The 25,033-nt window shown below is 43.0% G+C and overlaps 1 protein-coding gene across 10 annotated transcripts in view; it reads right to left on the reverse strand.

Annotated features, from left to right (window-relative positions):
- Positions 1 to 25,033, reverse strand: part of LOC137347765 (astrotactin-2-like) — a 1,864,757-nt gene that overhangs the window by 197,392 nt on the left and 1,642,332 nt on the right. For all 10 annotated transcript variants that reach the window (XM_068012699.1, XM_068012698.1, XM_068012697.1 and 7 more), the window contains one exon: positions 7,648 to 7,789. In XM_068012699.1, the coding sequence (XP_067868800.1) occupies positions 7,648 to 7,789 (142 nt within the window). The remainder of the gene's footprint in view (positions 1 to 7,647; positions 7,790 to 25,033) is intronic.

The following is a 25,033-nucleotide window of genomic DNA, read 5'->3' on the forward strand; positions in this document are numbered from 1 at the left end:
AACTGATTGCCATGTGCTTCCACAGGAGAAGAGAGCACAGAATGCCCGGGAGAGGGCAACATCGCAGTTCTCACCAGTGTGGAGGAGGAGGCACTGCTGCTTGCGAGGCAGGACGGAAAATCTCAGTAGCCGATCGTGAGGCTGGAACACCTGGCCAGGAGGGTGAGTAGCCAAAAGTGTGGGCAGGGGGTGGGTGCGGGAGTGGTTGGCTCAAGCAATGAAGGTTGCTTGCGAGGTCAAAGTCACACACATGTGGCCACACTGCAGTCTATGACATGTCCTTCAGCCCGGAGCGTTGCTTACACCTGATCATTCTGATTTCCTCTGCAGGTGAAACACAGCAGCGGCCAGACAGCGTCTCCAGGACTCATATGTCCACATCTGAGGAGGGGGAGGGGACTTCAGAGGGTGCAGCTTCACATCCTTTCCCCGCACCAAGCACCAGCTCAGATAGTCACCTCAGTTGGGCTGTTCGTGTCCTTGGATTCATGGTCACAAGAGGCAGTACAGGCTGAAGCCTCTGACACTGAGGAGAGGACTGTGGAAGGCCAGGTCAATGCTAAGCCCCATGCTAATGATGAGCCTCTGATGATATCTATTCGGCAGGAGATGCAGCGTGAAGTGCGTGGAGAGCTGGCGGAGTTACCAGAGACGATGTGTGCTCTGGCTCAGACTTTGGAGATCTCCATCCAGCCCATGAGTACCTCACAGTCCCTGACACTGGAGCGACTGGCTTCCTCCATTGACAGAATGGTAGCTGCTGCGAAGGGCCTGATCCTGCAGAAACTCACAGAGAAAGTGAGCTCCATGCAGCAGTGCCTCAACGAGCTGTTGATGAGGCTCCTGCGACATCCAGAAGCTGCCCATCCCTCTGAGGTCAGCAGTGAGGCCCAATTGCACTTCGCAAGGGCACAGCATGAACAGCTGCACGCATTTGGGGGCTCCTCTCAGGCGCCTTGTCTCCTCTGTCAGTGACATTAGCACCTCAGAATCCCAGGGTGTCATAGGGTGGTCTTGAGACTGCGCAGGGTCACCTCAACATGCCAGGCCCTCATGGCCTTGAGCAGGCACAGGGCGTCCACCAAGGCCATCCCAAGCCACGGGCATCCTGAGCAGCCATGGCTGGCGGCGAGGGGTCATCGACACACGTGAGTACTCGCAAACATTTCAAGAAATCACATTAACTGCACTTAGAGGTCAGTGGTGTGATTTAGAATTATTTATTTGCTGTTAGACTACACATAAAACTTATAAAATTTCTCACTTGGCATTTTTATCTGATTCAAGTAAATGATGATGTTTTAGGCAATCTTGTTGCCCTGCATAAAGTGCAGACTTGGAGGAGGTGACACATTTGGGCCTTGTTGTGTTTGAGGGAAAGGTGGACCTTTGCAGCTGAGGTTTGCAGGTAAGTGTTTTAGTGCATCCAGCTCATGTGAATGCCTGAATTCAGATTGACATGTCAGTTGCTGGGTGATGAGCCTCCATCAGGAGAAATGCCTGAGTATTAGAGCCTCCTGAGCCTCCCTTGTGTTCAACTCCTGCAAACCTCCAACTCCTTCCCCTTGCTGTTCAGGTGGCTGCGCCCCCTCCTCCTCCTCCTCAACCCTTTCACCATCCTTGTCTGAGGATGCGTCATGCTGAACAATGTTCTCATCCTCCAGCGCCTCTCCCCTCCCCATCAGCAGGTTATGTAGGCGCAGCAGATGACAACAATGCGAGATACCCTTGCTGGCGAATACTGAAGAGCTCCACCTGAGCGATCCAGGGACCTAAATGTCATTTTTAGAAGACCTATGGTCTGTTCAATGGTGACTTTGGTGGTCACATGGCTCGCAATATACCATTTCTCTGCTTCATTCCATGGATTCCTCACAGGTGTCATCAGCCATGTCTTCAGCGGATAACCCTTGTCGCCAAGTATCCATCCTTACAGGCACTGGAGGGGGCTGAATAGTGCTGGCAACTGGGAGTTCCGGAGAATGAATGCATTGCGATTGTTTCATAGATAATGAGCACACATCTGCAATATACTCTTACAGTGGACGCAGACAAGTTGCACATTCATTGAGTGAAACCCCTTTCGATTAATGAAGGCCCCCGACAGATCCACAGGTGCTCTAATGGCCACATGTGTACAGTCAATTATGCCCTGGACCATGGGGAACCCTGCGATGGCGCTGAAACCTCTGGCTCTCTTCGCCTGACTGGCGGAGTCTGTCTGGAACATGATGAACTGGTTGGCATGCCTAAATATGGCATTAGTTAATACCTTAATGCAGTGTTGCACTGATGACTGTGAGATTCTGCACATGTCTCCTGTGGAAGCCTGGAAGGAGCCTGATGCACAGAAGTTCAGAGCGACTGTGACCTTTAATGCGATCGGCATTGGATGGACACCCACTCAGTTGGAAGTGACCTCCGCTGCCAGCATCTCACACAGAGATGTGACAGTCTCTCGGGACAGGCACAGTCTTCTACAGCACTGATGGGTCGACATCTGCAGAAAGCTCAATTGCAGGCGGTAGACCCTGCCGACTGGGTAGACTTGACTCCTCATTGGTGGTTGCTTCGGGCGCTCTCTGTGACCTTCTGCCCCTCCCCCATTACCAGGCTGCAGTTGGCCAGCAGGTTGCTGATTTTCCTGGCCACTTGTCCTGCTGTCCCTCCTTGTGGTGTTCTCTTCCTCACTAGAGCAGCCGCCTCCAGAGTGGACAATTCACATGGCTGCAGTCTCCCAAAGATATAATGAGGGCAGCTATTTGCTGCCTGCTGCAAGGACACTCACAACCCCCCGCCCCTACACAGAATAAATCACCAATGGTGTGGCCCTACCGGGAGTTTCACGCACTCAGATGAACCGTAGAGAGCCAGCTGTATCAGCCCCGACCTTGCAGTCAATGCAGAAATCTACCAGAAATAAATGAAAAATACAGTATCTCCAACTCCTTCACAGACAAACTGGTTGGCACTCTCTTAAAGCTGCCAGGCTCCCGACTCCCCCTCCCCTTGCCAGACGTAAAATGTGACGGCCGCGGTAAAACGGCTGTCAAATGGATTTTCAAGTACTTCAATTGGCCCTTAATTGTTGTAAATCGGATGGCAAGCGGCGCCTCCATCTTGCCCGCTGTCCGACCTGCGTAAGATGGAGATTGGGCATCAAGACATCAGGGACCTGACCCGACGTCAGTTCCCGACATTTTTTGGCTCGGCCGCCTCGGAGGACACCCGATTTCAGAAGGTAAAATTCCAGTCTCTATTTCAGATCCAACTCAAAATTGTGCTTTTTGTTTTTGCAAACCCTCCCCCAAATTTTTGATTTGAATTAGCATGAACGTATGCTGTGAAACATTAATATTAAATACATAAAGGTATTCATAAGATTTTCTCTTTATTAAGATAGCAATGGAATTTAATGAAAAAATGCTATTGCATTTTACTAATATTGCACAGCACAATTTCAACCCAATGTTTTTCATTGTTAACAATAAATATATACACGTGCACACACGCACTCACACATACAAACACCAGCACACAAACTCACAGTCAAACACAAATTAACGTTGAAGCCTCAGTCAGTTGGAGCATTTTAATTTTACACTTTAACAAAACTGAAAAAACATCTAACACCAATAATATCTGGGAGGTAATTAAAAGCAGTAATCGGATCTCAGGGTTCAGATGATAAATTGCTCACTCATCACTTAGGATGTAATCTGACTCCTCAATTTGATTAGTGCTCTGTAATTTCCTTCCAGGAAGCTTGTATTCTCTGCATAATATATACAAAATATGCAATCCCCTGCAACTGGGAAGACCATACATCACAATATCCCAAAAAGAACAAATCACAAACTACAGAGATTGTGTCGAACAATATCACTTCTGTTTAAATTACAATTCAGTTACAACTTAAAGCTGTGCCCACCTTCTCAAAGGCAACGAGGATGGGGGAACAAAAGCTGGCATTGCCAGCCATGCTCACATTCCATGAAAGAATAAAGAAAACCTGCTCTGACAAAAAAATAGAAAAATGTACCTGGTAGCCAATTTGTACATAGTTTTGCATTTTCACCTCTACATAATTCAAATCTCTACAGAGCCCAAACCTTCCTATAGAAGAGGAAAGCAGATTAACCCAGAGTGAGAAATAGCTGACGAATAGCAACTCTTATAACCACACTGCTTTGAACTTTGCAGGTGCAAAGTCCCTACATTTATAAACACATTGTCTTGCATTTTATTAAACATCAACTTCCTGGGGGGTTACTACTGACCAGAAACTTAACTGGATGAGTCACATAAATTCAGTGGCTGTAACAGCAGATGAAAGCTGGGTCTTCTGTGGTGATTAATCCACCTATTGTCTCCTCATGTCTTTCTACCATTTACAAGGCACAAGTCAGGAGTGTGATGGAATACTCTCCACTTGCCTAGATAGGTGCAGCTCCAACAACACTCAAGAAGCTCGATACCATCCTGAAAAAGCAGCCTGCTTGATCAGCACTCCATCTACCACCTTAAAATTCACTCCCTCCACTACTGTGGTTGCAGTGTGTACCATCTATAAGATGCACTGCAGCAACTCATCATGCCCCCTTTGCCAGCACCTTCCTAACCTGCAACCTCTACCATCTAGAAGAACAAGGGTGGCAGGTGCATGGGAACACCACCACCTGCAAGTTCCTATCCAAGTCTAAAACCATTCTGACTTGGAAATATAGTGCCATTTCTGCATCATCGTGGGTCATAATCCAGGAATGCAGGACCTAAGAGCACTGTGGGTGTACCAACATCACACAGACTGCAGCAGTTCAAGAAGGTGGTCCACCACCAATTTCTCAAGGATAATTATGAATGGACAATAAATGCTTGCCTAGCCAGTGATGCCCAAATCCCATAAAAAAACACTTTACCATGACCTTTATGAGTGAATTGCTGTGACTATTATAACTGTTTCTTTGACCTTTCTAAGTAGACTACATTGACCTGTATGAATGCATTGACTTGCCCTGTGTAAGTGCATTGCCTTGACCCTCATAAGTGAATCCACTTGACCCTTACAAGTGAACGACCTTCAGCTATAAAATTGTGCTGCCCTGACCAGAGTATGTATTGTCATATCAGAAAATCAAATGTATTTTTTGGTAAGCATGTTATAATTAAAATGAATAGTGAATTCATCAACCATTGAGGACATGTATACCAGTGAAATCAACTTTGAAAACTTCTAAACAAAAGAACACAGAAGCATTTTTTTCATCAGAGTTATACTAGCTTTAAAATAGTGTTGATCAGGAAATCTAAGTGTTTATCAAGGGACCTCTATGGTGTGACATTGCGATAATGTTCATAACCTGTTTGAGCTCTCGCTTGCAACGATGGCATCACCTTGACCCCCTTGGCAACTCATACAGATAAACACTACCTGTTAACACACCATAGATGTTGTGTACCTTTGATTCTTGAATTGTATTTTGTTCCTAAATTTGGATCAAACTACTGAGTAAAGTGAGGTCTGAGCAAACAAAATGCTCTTTGGTGTCAAAAGTAAGACAGTATTCTAGTAATCAGAAGGATTTCAGTTTAAATCAGAAAGACAATTTAAAAGGAAATGAAAGACTTGAAGTAAATAATGCCTCCCCAGTCATTTAAAGGCAAGGTGGGCGGTTGCAGGTGAGCTGTACGTCAATGCTGACCTTCAAATTTTGGAAGGTACTGAAGTACTCATTGCACCAAAAGGGAAAGCAGCTACATGTGCGTCACACCAGAAGTATAGTGCCAACAATGTCATTTCTGGGTCTCATCGGGTTTATTCCTAACTTGTCTTTTGGGAGAGAAAAGCCAGGTTCAACTGGGTTTAACTCTTATCAAAAGCCTTAGTTATCCTGTACCATTTTATATTATTGACAAACACTAAACTTTCACATCATAAATACAGATCTTAAAATCTATCAGACTCAAACACCACCTCCAAGATTCAAGTCAAATTAAGCAGGGACCTAGTGATGATGACGTAAAAGATACTCGCAGCAAATGACTTGCAAGGAATTTACACATTCAGAGGAGGGCTCAGTATAGGGACTGGCAATATATTTATATTATTATATCTGATATTACAAATTACTTATCATTGCTTCATTTTGAAAAAAAAGTTTGTAATGTGCCAAGAATCTACTGTTGTATAAGTTTGTTCTGCAACTCATACTGATAAAGTTGCACTTAAATTTTCACACCAAGCTTTGGCAACATCCAAAACCCCTTGATACTGCAGTGCTGTCCCTTTAACAGCAGCATTTGAAATTGATGTTTTTAACAAAATTTAATCTTCAAGAATATTAAAAACAGAAAACCTTGGAAATTTATAGCGGATCATATAGGTGGAGAGTCTATGTTGGAAGGCAGTCTCGCTGTATCCTTCAAATATTTTCTGCATTTATTTCCAATTTTCTGCAATTTCAATTAGTTCTGAAATTCACTGAAATCATTCTGAAAGGAATCACTTTTCACACTGCTTACCACACAGTAATCAGATGGCACACATTTTCCTTAAAGCAGCCAACATCAATCTTACACCCCATGGCTTAATACTTCAAAACCTTGATGGTGTGTAAATAAGACGAAACAATGAGGAAATGAGAAAGAAGAACAGAAATGTTCCAGTGTGAATTACAGAGAAGAATTAGGAAAAATAAGGCCTTCTTTAGTGGGTTGTTTTTATATCTGGCCACGGCAAAGAGTGGTTGAGAACTTACTCATTTATAAACATAGGGAAAACTGGCATGCAAACATGAAACTCGTCAAACACAAACCTTCTCATGTCAAACACCACTGAGGAATCTAATCCACCAGCAGCAATAGGAATAAACACAAAAGTGTAACATAGAAATTTGTTCAGCTGTGACTTCCGCAACTGTCGCGGTGAAGAAAAATAAAAGCACCTTGTGGAGGTGTTAAACACAGCGTGCCTAGTTTTGAAAGACTCCTGCACTAAAGAAAATAAACTAATCACAAAACATCTTTCCTGGTCAAGAAAAATAGCCATGGAAAGGGAAAATGCTGGCGTTAGCGAGCTGTTTGTACAAGTTTGCAGTGGTAAATCACAATCCAGATTTCCTTGCAATTTAACACAAATGTTAGCAGTTTCCGTAGGTATTTTCCACATACAAATTTTGTTTGAAACGACCATCAGAATATTCCTTTGAAAGATCCCATTTGAAAATGTGTGTGTTAGGGTTGCCAACACTCCAGGATTGTTGTGAAGTCTCCAGGAATTGACGATTATTCTTCATGACACTCTTGTAAACAAACCAGGAGAAAAATCATGGGGCCATTTAAACAAATTGTGCTTTCTCATTTTCTTTGAACACTTTCATTTATTAGTGACAAAAATGTTGGCTATGGGAAAAGAAGATTTGATTAACAGTCAAGATTAATCCAATCAATTAACAAACAGTCTGTTTGCTTTCTAATTGTTGTGGGAATGCATTGCTCATGGAGATGGACCAATAGGGGCAATGTGGGGGTGGGGCAGTTTGAGGTAGGAGGCTGAAATCTCCAGGAATATACCCAAGCAGAGTTGGCAACCCTAGTGTGTGTTTATATGCATGAGCACATGCTTGTATGTTATTAGTTTTTGCTCACTTGTAGAAGCTGTCTGGTTCCAGGCACTTGAAAATTAAAGAGTACGTGGTCGTTTCCGAGGCAACCCCATGGTTTTTCCCCACCACCACACAGGAGGACCCCAGGCCTGAAAGAAGGTCGTCTGCAAAGCTCAGAGATTCTCCTGGTAAAAAAAAACAAGAGAGATGAAGAAATGCATTAAAATAAACACAGGAAAACAAAAGCTTCTTGACATGCAACATGCAAAGTAACTCTGGCATTTCCACGGGCTCTTCCCGTATGGGGGGGGGGGGGGTGGGGGGTGGAAATTGGGTCATTCTTTTTTCTCATTTCTTTATTTTCCTTTTAACTAAATTCTTGAGATCTTTTACAGAAAAAAATAAACAATGTTCAGAATTTCTAACGATGTTTTTGGTCTCCTGCAGGCTATTACTTTGTTAAAGGTTAAATGTGTTCTGGCCTCTCAGCCATTTTGATTTCTTTTTCATTAATTTTGTGCAAGTGGGATGTACTGCATCAGGCCTATTTTCCTCTGCTTTCTTGCTTTATAAATAGTCGTGTGTGTATGTGCGCAATTTGTTTTTGCTTAATTCTGGTTTTCCATGTGTGGTCACATGTCATTGACTTTTTGTTATTGTAATCACTTCATCCTTTAACTTTAAAGTATGTTTTGTGTGTTGAATAAGTAAATAATTGGCTTGCAAACATTAAAAGATCTACAGACAATTAGAAAAATGCAGGAAAAAAACCTTTCAGCTTATAGTACAATTGTCTTAAGAGTAGGCTGAAGCCATTTATCTTATATAAACAAATGTCTCCAAGTGTGGGATAGAGATAATGAGCTGCCAGTGTGGGATATATTTGCAATTTGATGGTATTTACATTTCATCAATCAGTTCCCTGATTTTACCACCACTGGAAATCCACAATATTCCCCCTGAAATCCACGCAAAGGATCTACAACAGAAACATGATTCATCAAGTCAGATACACATGATTCCTAGAGAGTAGTAAGCAATAATGTATTACATGAATAGTTATGGAATTCATGCTCACTGGGCTACGTGGGGAATCTGGGAATTAAATACTAATATCTTCAACACTTTGGTTTCCTGGAACAGATGTTTACTGTTAAAGTTTTAATGCGTTAACTTCTAAAATGTACACAATGGTGTAAGACAAATGCCCTTTCATTTTCCTCCGCTATATTTTTCACCTTTTTTTGTTTTAGCCCCATCATACACCATTTTGTATTTGGCTCTTGAATTGTTATTTGAGTGGCACATGTAAGCACTTCTTTCAGTCTAGGTAAGTAACTCACCTCTAATAACTTTATCACACTAGAAGCCAGGAGAATAGCAAATCCTCATAAATACTAAATCCTAGCTACATTTCACTTCCAGTACACAAAGGGATTGAAAAAGATCCATGATTGTCTCTGGTTCTCCTGTAACCTTAATTCACCCCGTCTTTTTCCTTCCTGAAGCCAACCCTGACATTAAATACCACCACCTTGTGCAAACAACACTATTAATCCTGATTCAGGGCAATCTAGACAGGAAAAAAAACTTCATCTCACTTACAGGAAGCACTTTGATAGAATGACCTCTCTTATAATGTAAGATAGAACTTCTATATAAATACCTGCAACTCCTGTTACAACATAGGAAGACATAGAGTAGGCCATTTAGCCCTCGAGCCTGTTCCACCATTCAATGAGATCATGTCTGATCTACGACCTAACTCTATATACCCACCTTTGCTGCATATCCCCTAATACTTTTGGTTAACAAGAAACTATCAATTTCAGTTTTAAAATTAACAATTATTCAAGCATCAATTGCCATTTGAGGAAGAGAGTTCCAAACTTCTACCACCCTTTGCATGTAGAAGTGTTTCCTAATTTCGCTCTTGAAAGATCTAACTCTAATTTGTAGACTATTTTCCTCAGTCCTATACTCCTCAACCAGCGTAAATAGTTTCTCTTTATCTAACCCAACTGTTCCCCTTAACATCTTGAAAAATGTGATCAAATCAGCTCTTAATCTTCTAAATTCCAGGGAATACAACAATAGTTTGGGTAATCTCTCCTTGTAACTTAATTCTTGGAGCCCGGGAATCATTCGAGTAAATCTACGCTGTGCTCCCTCCAAGGCCAATATATATGCTTCCTAAGGTCTGGTGCCCAGAACTGCTCACAAGCGCCTTTCTTTGTATCCAATTTAAGCACTTTCAGCTTGTCGATTCCATTTATTCTAGTACCATGTTTAATTTAATAGCAAGGCAATGATATGAATTCTTCAATTTTCAGGCCTATCCATTTCAGCACACTGACGCAATCATGCTGATTTGGGGTGCCAAGGAATTTAGGCCCTTTGGGCTTCTCAGCCAAGAAAGATGGCCTGCAGATTATCAAATGATTGTTAAGAGTATAGAATAAAACAGAACATTACTTGAAAATAAATGTGGGAACAGAGCTTGGAATGCAATTTCAAACTCAGATAGGACACTTCAGGCACAGGTATCAGGAAATTTGTCTTCATACAAAAAGTAAACGACCTGTCTAATAAACTATCAAGGCAAAAATCCTGAATCAATTAACAAACAATTGGATACTTTTATTGAGTGGCCATTAGAATCTCTCTTGATGAATGAATCAAATGGGTCAAATGGTTTTTGTCATCCATAATTATCTTGTGAGTAGGGGAAACCACCCAATTCTGTCCTTACTGAAAGCTCAATCATACAAAATTTCCACTGGACAGTAATCACATGAGAGAACTTTGAAAACTTTTTTCCTTCATAACTTTGAGATACTGGAGCGACCCACTGCTGGCTGGTGGAGATCAGGTAACTTAGCATAGGCCTGGGATTGGGCCTTTCATGTCAATATAGCCCATGGTGCCGTGCATCCGTGTATTTACCAAATGAGCTATTGGATGAGACCCAAATGTAGTTGATTTCTAAGCTAACAGCTGGCATGTATTTCTAAGGAAAATAGTTTCTAATCAATATGATCAAAGTGTTATATTGGAGAGCATCTTGGGGAGGGCATAATGTCAAACACCAAAAAAACGAAATAAAGAGATAAAAAAAAACAGACCATTAATTTATACAGTGCCCTTATCATGTCTCACATAATAGTCCAAAGCACTCTACAAAGATTGAGCTCCTACATACCAATCCAGAAAACGAGCAAATGCTGACCAACAGCTTCAAAACAGCTGATTCTGATACAACAGAAATGGACCAACAATGTGGGAAAACAAGTCGATGCATGTGCTTTGTAATGTAAAGCTATCGACACACAACATCCCTTCATATGCATTGCAGGAAAAAAAACAGAAATGCATGAAGAAGGAAATCCTCATGTTGAAGTACAAAATTGCGCTACATTTCTACAGAACCCACAGTCTACTCCCTTGAAAGAATTTTCACAATAAAAATTCTGGGGTAGAAATTCCTCAGTGATTCTGCTGATCTCCTGCCATAACGACGATGAACGATCAGCAGAACTGCTCCCACCCCCGCTCTAAAAAAATTATAGAGTTCTCCATTCTTTCCAGGAGTTTCCTATTTACCTTTTAAAAGACCCTCTGTTTGTTGCTTACAAATGATGGCAAGGAGACAGAACCAGAGGTGGGGACTCCTTGCACCAGACGTTCATGCTCCTTTGGCTCAGTCAGAATGTGAATTGAGGCTCTTGCACTGATTAAATTGGGGTGCCATTTGGCAAAAAGACAAATGTGAGCTCCATCATTGGGGTTCAGGCCAGAGAAAGACTATATTTTTCGAACGATTGGCCTCTTGCACAAGCAGCTGTGTAGACCTTGGCCTGGGATCCTGGTGGTGTGAGGGGGAAGGGGCAAAATTGATTTGTAAAGGAAAACAGTGTTATATGAATTTCCAACAGGCTCTCACTTCCCCAAAGCAACCTTAACCTTCACAGTCCCACATTCTCCCCCAATCTTCCCTTTCCCAGTTCACTCTGGCAGTCTCTGTGCCCACTCCTCCTCAATTCACACTGGCATTCTAGAAATTCAAACAGCTTTTTGGATGAAAATGGATAAATATTTGTAAAAGCGAAAATTAAAAGATAAATGGAGAAAGAGGAGTGGAATGGGAATGGAACTAAGTGGATATAGTTTTTGCAAGCCAGCACAGGCATGATGTGCCTAATGGTCTCCTTCTCTGCTTTAAAATTCTAATGATCCTCTGTCTACTAACCCAGCTTCTTCCCTCACTTCTCTCCATTTCTCTGTCCATTCTTCCCTTCATTGCCCCCTCCTCACTCCTTCTCATTTCTATCCATTCACACATTATTGGCATCAAAGCCCTTTCCATCCCTTCCACTCCCAGCCTTTCAGTGCCCTCCCTCCCGATTACGATCCATTCCATTCCCCTCTCCTCTTTCCCCGAGAGTATGGCTGCAGTTGGGCAAAATCTTCTCTTTCATCAATGCTGCACCTGAGGCCAGAAATTCCAAATGTTGTATGGAAAATCCAGATCTCACAAGACCATCACTGCCATTAAGAGTGCTGTTTTGAGAGGAAGGGGCTCTGGTCGGGTCCTTTAGCCAGCCAACTCAGACAGGATCAGTGGGCATGATTGAGTGGCTGTACTGGGTGCAGAGGTCTGTGCTGATTTTCATCAGCAAATGCTGACACTCTGATTCTGGCCCCAAATTTCTGTCATTGTTAAATGCTGATGCGTAATTGTGAATTATAACATGCAGTTACTATTTTATGGGTAAATGTGTTAGCAATACTGCTCACAGCAAGGTCCCACAAACAGCAATGAGATGAATACAAATCTATTTTTGATGGTACTGAGGGAGGAATGTTGGCATGCACACCAGCAGAATGCACTGTTCTTTTTTCAGATAGTATCACAGTATCTACAATTTTCAGCTGAACAAGCAGGTGGGACTTCAATTTGAAATCTCATCCAAAGGTTAGCAGCTCTGACAATGCATTGTTCCCTCAGTACTGCACAAGTAGTGTTTGCCTAAATTATGAGCTCAGGTTCGGGAGTGGGGAATAAATGCCAACCCTCCTGATACAGAGACAAAAATACTACCAACCGAGGCAAACAAACTCTTGAAGAGGAGAAAGGCCAGTTCCCCAATTTCAGTTGGGATGTTTAGGGCATTTACAACAACAACTTATACTCATATAGCACCTTTAATGTAATAAAACATACCAAGGTGCTTCACAAAGGCATTGTGAAACAAAATATCACACCAAGGAGATATTAGGTCAGATGTCCAAAAGCTTGGTCAAAAAGGTAGGTTTTAAGGAGTGTCTAAAATCATGAAAGTGAGGTAGAGAGGTGTCGGGATGATATTCCAGAGGGCCTTGGTAACTGAAGACATGGGATGATCAAGAGGCCAGAATTGGAGGAGCGCAGATGTATAGGAGGATTATGGTTGTGGGGTTGGAGGAGATTACAGAGTTAGCGACGGGCAAGGCCATGGAAGGATTTGAAAACAAGGATGAAAATTTTAAAATCAAGAGATTGCTTGACCGGGAGCCAACGCAGGTCAATGAGCACAGGGGTAATAGGTGAATGGGACTTTGTGCGAGTTTGATTTTTTTTTGATTTAGAGATACAGCACTGAAACAGGCCCTTCGGCCCACCGAGTCTGTGCCGACCATTAACCACCCATTTATACTAATCCTACACTAATCCCATATTCCTACCACATCCTCACTTGTCCCTATATTCCCCTACCACCTACCTATACTAGGGGCAATTTATAATGGCCAATTTACCTATCAATCTGCAAGTCTTTTGGCTGTGGGAGGAAACCGGAGCACCTGGAGGAAACCCACACAGACACAGGGAGAACTTGCAAACTCCACACAGGCAGTACCCAGAATTGAACCCGGGTCACTGGAGCTGTGAGGCTGCGGTGCTAACCACTGCGCCACTGTGCCGCCCATGGGCAGCAGAATATTGGATGACTTCATGTTTACAAAGGGTAGAGAGTGACAGACCAGCCAGGACTACATTGGAATAGTCAAGTCTAGATGTAACAAAGTGTTACGACCAGGTGTGAAAGGTGTCGAGGGATCTTTTGCTGTCTTTACCTGGTATTATAACCGGGTTTTATTTTTAAACACACTGTGTTTTGAGCTCCCCCTTTTGTGAATCTTTGTTCACAACAAGCCAATTATAAGGCAAAGAAACCAACACACCAGGTTTTCTCAGGTTTAAAGGAGAAAGATGAAATTCATTAAACCTGAAGCTTAAACTTAAACTCTAATATGGTTCACGCCTACGGATATACGACGCGCCCACTCTAGAATGCACATGCATGGTAGCATTCGCTTGCATATAGGGACAGAAAATAGAAGAGGAAAGCATAGTAGAGAGGGGTTTGAGGCAATATCAGAAGAGTCTCTTGTTTACTGTGCTTCGATCTCACTTGATTTTAGGTAGACTTGCTGTTCGTCAGGGCCGAGTGTTCCTTTTAAACCTTGTTCACTCAGGAGACTTTCCTCTCTTCGAGGTTCATGTGTTTTCACAAGATTCAGTTCTATGGGAAAGAGATGGAGGGAGGCAGAAAGTGGAGAGGTTCTGTTCCTACCAGGAGCACATGGCGTTCTCTGAGTTCAAATTCTATTTTTCCAATTTAAAACTCCTCTAGTTGGCCAGCAGGTGGTCATGTGACTGACTGGTCTGACCAGGTCTCTTCTGTGTATTGGGGCAGGGACTGGTTCCTTTGTTTCAACATTGTCTGGTACTGTGCAAATGTCTTTCCAGTCAGGGGTTTGCAATTTTAAGTTTTAATTTTCATGTGGTGAAATAATGTGTGCTTCAGTCTTGGTAGGTGGGGGACTTGCCCGACAAAAGGCATGAATGAGAGTTTCAGCAGCAGATGAGCTGAGACAGGGGCGACACTGGTGATGTTACAGAGGTGGAAATAGGCAGTTTTAGTGATGGTGTGAATATGAGGAGGAAGCTCATCTCAGGGTCAAATGTGACAACAAGGTTGTGAACAGACTGGCTTAATCTCAGACTGCTGCCGGGATGAGGGATGAACTAAGACCTGTCTTCTTCAATGAATGTAAAAGATCATTTGACACTTTTTGAAGAGGAGCAGGTGTCCTGACCTACATTTATCCCTCAATCAACATTCCAAAATAATTAAAGCAAGTGAGGGGGAGTTGGGGGGGGGATGTGGTGGTGGGAAGGGAACAAAAGGGAAGGTGTGTGATAGGGCAGAGGGCAGGAACGATTAAATAACAAAGCTGTCCTGGGACAAAGGCATGACCGAAAGCATGACGCCAAGCTTCTGGTCGCTTGCCAGTTCAACAATGGAGGCCCAACCAGTCCCCATCCACCACCACCCTCCTCCGCCTGACTGAACTTGTTCTCACATTGAACAACTTCTCCTTCAACTCCACTCACTTCCTTCAAGTAAAAGGTGTTGCTATGAGTACCCGCATGGGTCCTAGTTATGCCTGTCTTTGTGTGGGGTATGTCAAGTATTCTTTGTTCCAGTCCTACTCAGGCCCCCGCCCCCAACTCTTTTTCTGGTATATTGATGACTGTATCATTTCCTGCCGTTTCCTGCTCCAGCCCCGAACTGGAAAACTTTATCAACTTTGCATCCAATTTCCACCCTTCTCTCACCTTTACATGGTCCATCTCTGACATTTCCCTTCCCTTCCTCGACTTCTCTGTCTCCATCTCTGGGGATAGGTTGTCGACTAATATCCATTATAAGCCCACCGACTCCCACAGCTATCTGGACTACACTTCTTCACACCCTACCTCCATTCCATTCTCCCAGTTTCTCCGTCTCCGACGCATTTGCTCTGATGATGCTACCTTCCACGATGGTGCTTCTGATATGACCTTTTTCCTCAACCGAGGATTCCCCCACACTGTTGTTGACAGGGCCCTCAACCGTGTCCGGCCCATTTCCCGCACCTCTACCCTCACCCCTTCCCCTCCCTCCCAGAACCGTGACAGGGTTCCCCTTGTCTTCACCTTCCACCCCATCAGCCTCCATATCCAAAGGATCATCCTCCGCCATTTCCGCCACCTCCAGAGTGATGCCACTACCAAATGCATCTTCCCTCCCTTCTCCTGTCAGCATTCCGAAGGGATCATTCCCTCCGCGACACCCTGGTCCACTCCTCCATTACCCCACCACCTCGTCCCCGTCCCATGGCACCTTCCCCTGCAATCGCAGGAGGTGTAATACCTGCCCATTTACCTCCTCTCTCTTCACTATCCCAGGCCCCAAACACTCCTTTCAGGTGAAGCAGCGATTTACTTGTACTTCTTTCAATGTAGTATACTGTATTCGCTGCTCACAGTGTGGTGTCCTCTACATTGGGGAGACCACACGCAGACTGGGTGACCGCTTTGCGGAACACCTCCGCTCAGTCCGCAAGCAGGACCCTGAGCTTCCGGTTGCTTGCCATTTCAACACTCCCCCCTGCTCCCATGCTCACATCTCTATCCTGGGCTTGCTGCAGTGTTCCAGTGAACATCAACACAAGCTCGAGGAACAGCATCTCATTTACCAATTAGGCACACGATAGCCTGCCGGACTGAACATTGAGTTCAATAATTTCAGAGCGTCACGGGCCCCCCATTTTACTTTTATTTTTAGTTATTTTTTCTTTTTTTCGTTTTTACATTTTTTACAATTTTTTTTTTGTTTCTTTCATTTCATCTTAGTTTGTTCAGTTTGCTTACCCACTGTTTCTTTTCATGTTTGTACTTGCTGCTGTTCAATCTTCAGTCCGTTAACACCCTATCTATACTAATGCTTTGTCTTTCAACACACCATTAACATATTGTTTGTCTTTGCGCCGTGACCTTTTGGTCAGCTATGTGGCCTTGTCCAATCTACACCTTCTCCTTTGTTATCTCTTGCCCCACCCCCGCCTCACTTGCTTATAACCTTTTGACATTTCTAATATTTGCTAGTTCCAAAGAAGGGTCACTGACCTGAAATGTTAACTCTGCTTCTCTTTCCACAGATGCTGCCAGACCTGCTGAGTGGTTGCAGCATTTCTTGTTTTTATTTCAGATTTCTAGCATCTGCAGTATTTTGCTTTTATTCACAAGGATGTTGCCTGGTTTGGAGGGCTTGAGTTATAAAGAGAGATTGGATAGGCTGGGTCTGTTTTCCCTAGAGCGAAGAAGGCTGAGAGGGGACATGATAGAGGTATATAAAATTGTGAGAGGCATAGATAGGGTAGATAGCCAGAGTCTGTTTCCCATAGTAGGGGTGACTAAAACTAGAGGGCATAGATTTAAGGTGAGAGGGAGGAGGTTTAAAGGGGATCAAAGGGGTAAATTTTTCACACAACGAGTAGTGGGTAACTGGAATGAGCTGCCTGAGGAGGTGGTGGAGGCAGGAACAGTAGCGACATTTAAGAGGCATCTGGACAGGTACTTGAATGAGCAAGACATAAAGGGATATGGAATTAATGCAGGCAGGTGGGATTAGTATAGATAGGCATTATGATCGGCATGGACGCGGTGGGCCGAAGGGCCTGTTTCTATGCTGTACTACTCTATGACTCTATGACAACACTTCGAAAATACTTTTCTCGCCATAAAGCTTTGGGACATCCTGAGGTCATGAAAGACTTTCTTTCTCTCATACACACCCTGATTTTCTGCAGGCTTTCCCCAGTGTCCCACCATCACTTGGCAAAAAGTCAGTAGAAAACCCAGAGTAAAGTATACAAAGATGTGGCTTCCAGAAATAGCCAGAGGGAGCTGAATTTTATGCTCTCAGGCACATGCAACTGATTTCTTCCAACATAGGAGGGGCTGTTACACTTCTGATAATTATTAATCTCACTATTTGCTTATGGACGTTGACTGTTGTAATATAAGTGATGTGGGCTCCCTCCCTAGTTGCTCCACAGGAACAATGGGACATTAACCCCATATGTGCATAGAGAAATTGGAAACAGTTAAGTTGCAGAACACGAGCCGGCACTAAATGTCACAGACAAACAACTTCAAAGCTTCACACCACATATCACAATGGTGCAAATGTGAAAAAATCCTAACTGTGGGAATCTGTGTAATTTCTTCAAATGAAGTAAAGATTGCAACTTCTACTCCATTTTTTTTACTTCCATACAATAAAGCTAGCTAGTGCATTAAAATCAGGGAACACCTTCCATCTCTCAAAAAAGCTATTGCAACTACTCTAGAAGAAAATAACCCTCCATTGAAGCGAACAGCTCAGTGTATCTCAGAAAGGTCTTTTGAGGAAAAGTAAAAGTTTCCGAAAGCTTCACTTAAACAGCTTATATACTATCCACAACTTCTTTGGAGGCAAACACTAAATAAAAACATCAGTGACTCGGAAACCATCAATTTATCCTAAGATGTCTCATGTTTGTGCGTAACCAATAGTGGGAGAATAATTAGTTGTAATATCCTTCAGTTCTGCCCTTTAACTGATTGGGTTGAATCTGGTAGCCTCCAGTTATACCGAGAAACTGATCTGATTGGTTGCCCAATCCCAGGAAAAATATAACAACAACTTACATTTTATAGCACCTTTAACGTAATAAAATATCCTAATGTGCTTTTGAAGGTGATTTTTCTTGTGAAATGTTGACACCAATGTTACCACTAAGCTGCGCAGCCACACAGCAGTCTGAAATGTGCCATGCAGACCTTGTTCTGTGACAAATAACGCATATGCACAGCTGTGTAAAAAAAATCTTAAAGGGACCAGGCACTGAAAAAAATGCATACGCAACAACAGCTAAACTTTAAAGGAAAATTAGGCTGACACATGGATCAAAAAGCTAACCATCCATTTAAAACTAGAGGATGGTTGACATTTATGCTTTATTTACAACGGCCTGGATTTTGCTTTGAGCAGTGAAGGAATAGCTTTCACCGGTCGCCTTGCATACATTTGCCCATAGACTTTCAAAGGGCTTATCAGCAGAAATTTCTAGTAAGTGGGTATCTAATCAGTGCCACACTCTCTACAGGGAATCTGTGGGGCTGTATTTTGTGCAGGAGGTGGAGCTTTCGGCACCAGGCTGAAAAAGCAGGGGGATTCCTGCCTCTGCATTTTTTCAGGCCCCCAGAGCGATCCTTCGGTCTTTTGGGGTGAAAGTTTAAGAAGGCGGAATTCCCGTCCCTTTAAAGACTTAATAGGGATGGGGATCCCGCCCCCAAGAGCTGCCAGCCAATCACAGGGCTGGCAGGTCAGTGGTATCGGCAGTGCCACTGGGAGCGGTGGCCAGTGCCGGTACTGCAGAGGCCTTGGACCCAGGCCCAGCGCTGGAATCCTGGAGAAGAGGTAGGTGAGGCAGGGTCACTGGGACAAGTCCAGATGGTGCTGGCGAGGGTGGGTGGGGAGCTAGGCGTTTGGTCCAGTGGGGTGGCGGGGGGTGAACTGGTTCCTGGTGGGTGTCCTCCGTGGGCCACAAATTGCCAATGGAGGAGGGCCCCCGAATCCCGCAGGAAGGGTGCCTTGTTTTCCAAAATGTCCTCCCTGTGCAGCGGAGGCCATCCCTCACCGCCACTAAAACAATCCCAGCGGCGACAGGAAGAGGCCCTTATGTGGCCATTAAGGAAATCAGTTGGCCTCTGAGCAGGAAGGCTGTCGTCTCCTGCGGCCACTGCCGCTCTGATTCTCCAGCCCCCGCCACAAAACCCGCCGTCGGGAGGAGATTGAGATCTGGCCCGTGGTGTCTGTGAACAGAGCTAGCAGCAATGAGGCTCTTCCACCAATCAGACTGAAGAATCCTCACAGACGGCAAAGCAGGCAGTAGAAAAATAGGAAATATAAATTACATACATTTAAACCATTGTACAGGAACCAAAATAAAAATTGGGGTTAAGGAAATGAGATTCAAGAATAAAACAGAAAACTCAAACAAAATTTATTTTAATTTTACATTTTTTGAAAATATGCGATGTTAATTTTCTTCTGAGGGAATGAGACTCCAGCATGTAAGATTAATTTTTCAGGTCCAGAGAGTTTTTTCAGCAGTAATTATCTCTTATAATGCCATTAAAAACAGTTATTCCTGATTGCATTAGTCCTAACTTTTTCATCTGTCCTTCAGATGACAGTAATGGGTAATTACCCTAAGTTCATGCCATAACAGTGATTCGGTGCTGAGTCTATTGGCAAAGACTGCAACATTGCAGCTTATGCAGGAGCAGGGTATCAATGACTGCAACTTCCAGATCTTTGTGTTTAACTACATACATGTGGATACCAGAAGTACTTCTCAATTTTACCCTGTAATAACAGCAAACACTGTCAGCCTCGCCATCATTAGTACACCAAAATCCAGGCCATTATCACCTCTGAATGGTACTCTTCAAAAAGCTTGCTGGGGTTCGGCACGATTTCAATCTCGGATTGCGTATATTACTCTCCTCACATACAAAAACTGACTACAATTAGCTTCAATGTATCCACAGTGTCAGTTTGCAACTGATACTTAAGCATCCTGATTTATTTACACTGTTGTGCAATTTCCATGGATTTACTTTGCTTTCATACCAAACCATCAAACACACACCATGAAGTCTCCTTCCTAACAGGCACCACTTCTAACAAAACTTTTTGGGCGGGTGAAGTATGTGTAAAATCTCACTGGGCTGTTTAGTATGTTCTCCGAGACATATGGGTAACAGACAGCCGCAAACTCTTTGTGTACCTCTGCAAGCCTGCCAATTGCAGATGGAGCTTAATTAGGGATCTGCAAATTCTAAGAAGAGAAAAAAAAAATGTTTACTGGTAAACCTCAAAAATCCTTCAGCTGCTGAATGTGTTCAATGTATCTCCTGTTCAGTACAAATATCATGCAGTAATGCTAAAAAGGACTCAAGATTCAGTAAGTGTAGACAATTTCTCGGTATTCTCTTTGCGGGAATTGGGGGAGAGCCGGGGGAGGGGTAATTACAAGAAGAATTGGAGGCAGATACAGCATGCAGTGAAAAAGCCTTTGCTGAGCTCTCTCTCTCTCCATGTTTTGCAGTGAGACAGCACACTCCTATTAACTAACAGCAGCTTAGCCTACAACTCATACCTTTCCCACAGAGACCCGAGTCAAGAAAAAAAAGTTAAAAAGAAATACAACTGTTTAAACAAAAAGGGTCTTTATTGAATCCTGGCATCGTGCAATGCTTTCCCTTAGCTCTGATTACATCTACAGACAGGACAGAGCATGAAAAAAAAAACAAAGCAAACAAGAGTGGGTGAAAGAGATGATACAAGGGGACACACAATCCCATAAGGTCTTGCAATATATCGTGTGGTGCATTCCAGCTAATGAGGTACAATGCTGTACATGTGTCCACTGCTGTGAAAGAAAATATTGTGCAAAAGATAGAAGCATGCATTTACACAAATCCAAACTTCAAACGACTCCTCATGGGGCTACATTTCAGAGGCATTCTTTTGCCTGTGGGTACAGCAGGACTCATGTAGGACTCACTGACAGTGCGATTAACTGATTCATCTAACTGCACAACACCCGCACTGTTCATTTTGTACCTTTTTTTTCGCTTTGAATCTTTCAAATGCTATTAGGAAATGAAAGTTGCTCTTTGACTTTTGGGGGGCCCCTGCCTGGGGTTCAGCCCTGCTGTCTTGAGACACCGGGGGTCATGGTAGCAGGTAACTACATAAACCACAACCATTTGCAGTCAGAAATGAGCCATGTTTGAAGTCATTGAACATTTCTTATTGCAAACGCTTTTTTCCAGATCGTGTGTTACCCAGGTCAGAAATGAACTTCAATCGAAACCAATCTTGCATGATTATAATGAACAGCAGTTAAATTGCACCACAAATTCACAAGCAGGGCTGATGGGCTGTTCCTTTACTCAGTTGCTGCATTAGGTTGCTGCCATTGCGGGATTGTAGAATAATATTGTGACTGCACAATTCATTTTGTAAGTGACAGGTGCACATTTTTGTGCTACTTTTCCTTGATCCAAGCAAAGCTGATAAAAGGAAAAAAACAAAGGACAAAAGAATAATTTTCCTGAAAAGTGCATATATATCAACCTTTCTCTCTCTCTCCTGCAGCCAGCACAAATCCTTGGCAGTGGTGGGAACAGCATACTGAGCAATTTTGCCATTATCACAGATACTGGAAGTGCGATGATACAAACTCTAGACCAACTCTGAAGAGTTATGAAAAACTGACTTTGTCTTTAAAAAAAAGAACCTTTATTTAAAATGGTCCCAAAATGGCCACCAAAGGAAAGGGGCTGGCCTTTGTGTATTCAAATTAGTTTTTAGTTTAGAGATACAGCACTGAAACAGGCCCTTCGGCCCACCGAGTCTGTGCCGACCATCAACCAACAATTTATACTAATCTTACACGAATCCCATATTCCAATAACATCCCCACCTGTCCCTATATATTTCCCTACCACCTACCTCTACTAGGGGCAATTTATAATGGCCAATTAACCTACCAACCTGCAAGTCTTTGGCATGTGGGAGGAAACCGGAGCACCCGGAGGAAACCCACGCAGACACAGGGAGAACTTGCAAACTCCGCACAGGCAGTACCCAGAATCGAACCCGGGTCCCTGGAGCTGTGAGGCTGCAGTGCTAACCACTGCGCCACTGACAAAGACAAAGGACAAATCTTCAAAGCTATGAGGTGTCAATTGCACCCCATCCTTAAAACATTCCACAATTGAATGTCTTCTGAATCGATGGTGTGAAGTAGCCACGTCCTGGGCCATTGTGCAATCACCATGGCTGCTTCCTTCCTTTCATTCTGAATCTGCATCTCCAGATGAGAATGTCTCCTACCAGATGAGAGGTAACACAGCTTTACCTTTAAAAAAAGACAGCCTAGGGCCAGAGAGAGAGAGAAAGAGAGGCAAGATCTAGCAGCTTGTATTCCAGCAAGCCAGAAGGCATGTGCCCTGCTGCAGAATCCTACATCTACATTAGACAGCAGTGAACTAGAAGTGACCCACCATCTTCAACTGAACTTTCAATCAAGAGACTAATCGACAGTTATCTCGGGCCTGCACCCATCGAGAACTTGATTTCCAAGAGAATTCAACAGGTTTATCATGACCTGCCCCCCACTAAAAGTCATCTTTCTTTTTTTCCCTCTCTACCTTGCTCTTCTCATGTTTGTGTGCACTAGTGAATGTATGAGTGGATGCGGTTGCAACAATTTCGGGGTAAGGCGTATTGATCAATAAATAATTGATTTTTTGTTTGTAAAACCTACAAGAAAACCTGTCGCTGTCTATTTATTTGAAAAAATAAAACACCAAGGGGTTAAACCCTAATAGCAAGACACTTGTTGCAGTCAGACAGGGGGTGGAACAGTGGGAACCACCCACATCGCAGCATGTGGTCATAACAAATTGGGGGATCGAAGTGAGGATCTGGACCACCAGACAAACAAGAGATTTGGAAAACGGGAGGTAAATTGACCTCTAAAATTGTGGAAAAATAAAAACAGGTTTTCTTTTATTCTTCTGTTCTTTTTTCTACAGTGCTGGAAACAAATGAGATAGCCACATTTAATGCCAAGGAGCTTGTACAGCAGGGACAGATAAACAAATAAAATGTTGACGATTTAAAAAGCTTAGCTACAGAGATGGGAATCACTTTCACGTAAAAAGCAAAAGAAACGTAAACTGGTGAAATGTCTAGCCAACCATTTTAAACTTACCCCTGAACTAGAAGAAAACCTAGAATCAGAAAAAATAATTCTACCTAGAATCCAGTTGCAGATGAAAAAGGAAGAGATGCAGTTTCAGAAGGCGAAAGATGAAAGAGAGCTGCAGTTGAAAATGGAAGAGATGTGGTTTCAGAAGGAAAGAGAGGAAGCAGCCAGAAAGTTTGAGTTACAGAGACTGCAGACCAAAAATGAGCATGCTTCCAGCCACTCAAACCTTATCCACAATTCAGAGCAAAACTTTGATACGCTGAGACTCTCAAGGCTAGTGCCAAAATTTAATGAGAAGGAGGTTGAGTCATATTTTATCTCATTTGAGAAAATATTTACCAGGCTAAAACGGCCAAAATAATTCTGGACTCTTCTCTTACAAGGCAGGTTTGTGGTTAGGTCTCGTGAAATTTATTCTCCGTTATCAGAAGAAAGTTCTTCTGATTATGAACAAACTAAAACTGCAATGCTAAATGCATATGAGCTGGTACCGGAAGCATTTAGACAGAAATTCTGACACACCTGGAAAAGACCCACAGAGAAGTACACAGAATTAAACATATGACTTTTGGATAATATCTCTCAAGCTAGAAACCTTATATGAAAATCACGCACATCGCACCACATGGTCATTACACCATTAATTTCATTTGAGATCAGTGAGAAGGCTCCAAACATTTAATAAAGCTTCAAGGTCAAAAATCAGAGGGCGTGCAAGCAACACAACAGCTCAATAATTGGATCCCAAAATGTAGATGTGCTATAGGGACCAATATGGTCTTCCGCTGCTCTAGACATACACGTAGTTTTCAGTAAGAAGCAGTGAAGAGCAATCAGGAGTGGGAACGTTGTGTGGATTGTTTGTCTCTTCCTTACCTCAGACCTACTGAGGCCAATTGTAGCCCCCTCCACCCGCCACCATCATTCCAACTGCAACTGACCGATTACGCACAGGTTCACAATTGAACATGAGGCTGTCTGATCTTTTTATATTTACCCATCATGCCGTTACAAGTGCAAGACCTTGCGCCTTTCGGCAGGCAATTTAGACTTTCTGGAGCCTGCTAGTTAGTTCACCTGCCAGAACGCTCAGCTAAAGATCTTCCCACTCTGGAAGCCAGAAGAGGTGCAGGGAAGAAAGATTAAGTGAATTTTAGTAAACATTTTAAAGAGCTATAAACTTTCAGCAATGTTGTGATCAAGAAAAGGTCTACAGATCCTGCCAAAGTGTATTGCATCATCCTTCCCATATTTCAATTTCTATTTACTATGTTGATATTAGGATAGCATTTATGTCTTCTAGCTCTGTTAAGTGGAAAATCTATTAAATTAAGGTCTCATTTAGTGAGTCAGCCCTTATACTATCCCTTGTCCTGCACATTACTCAGACAATTTGATAAACATTAAAATCATTTCCTCAGCTGCATTACTGGAAACCTTCTTTCAAGATATAGCCTTTCCAAGAACACCAGAAGAAAAAAAATGACAGGAATCTGATCAGTGACAAAAATAGACAACATATGTTAGAAAGCTGGAAATAATATTTCTGCCACAAGGATTACAGGCAACATGGAAGACCTGTCAGTCAAAAATAAAGTCCTCAGCCGCATAAACAACACCAATGAAAGACGACATTAGCAGGTTCCATGGAGGTGGTGGTACAGACCAGCTGAATCTAAGATGTTGTAAGGGTTATGCCAGCTCTGTCCGATGATTACTCAGTT

The sequence above is a fragment of the Heterodontus francisci genome, chromosome 32 (assembly GCF_036365525.1).
Source record: "Heterodontus francisci isolate sHetFra1 chromosome 32, sHetFra1.hap1, whole genome shotgun sequence".
NCBI lineage: Eukaryota > Metazoa > Chordata > Chondrichthyes > Heterodontiformes > Heterodontidae > Heterodontus > Heterodontus francisci.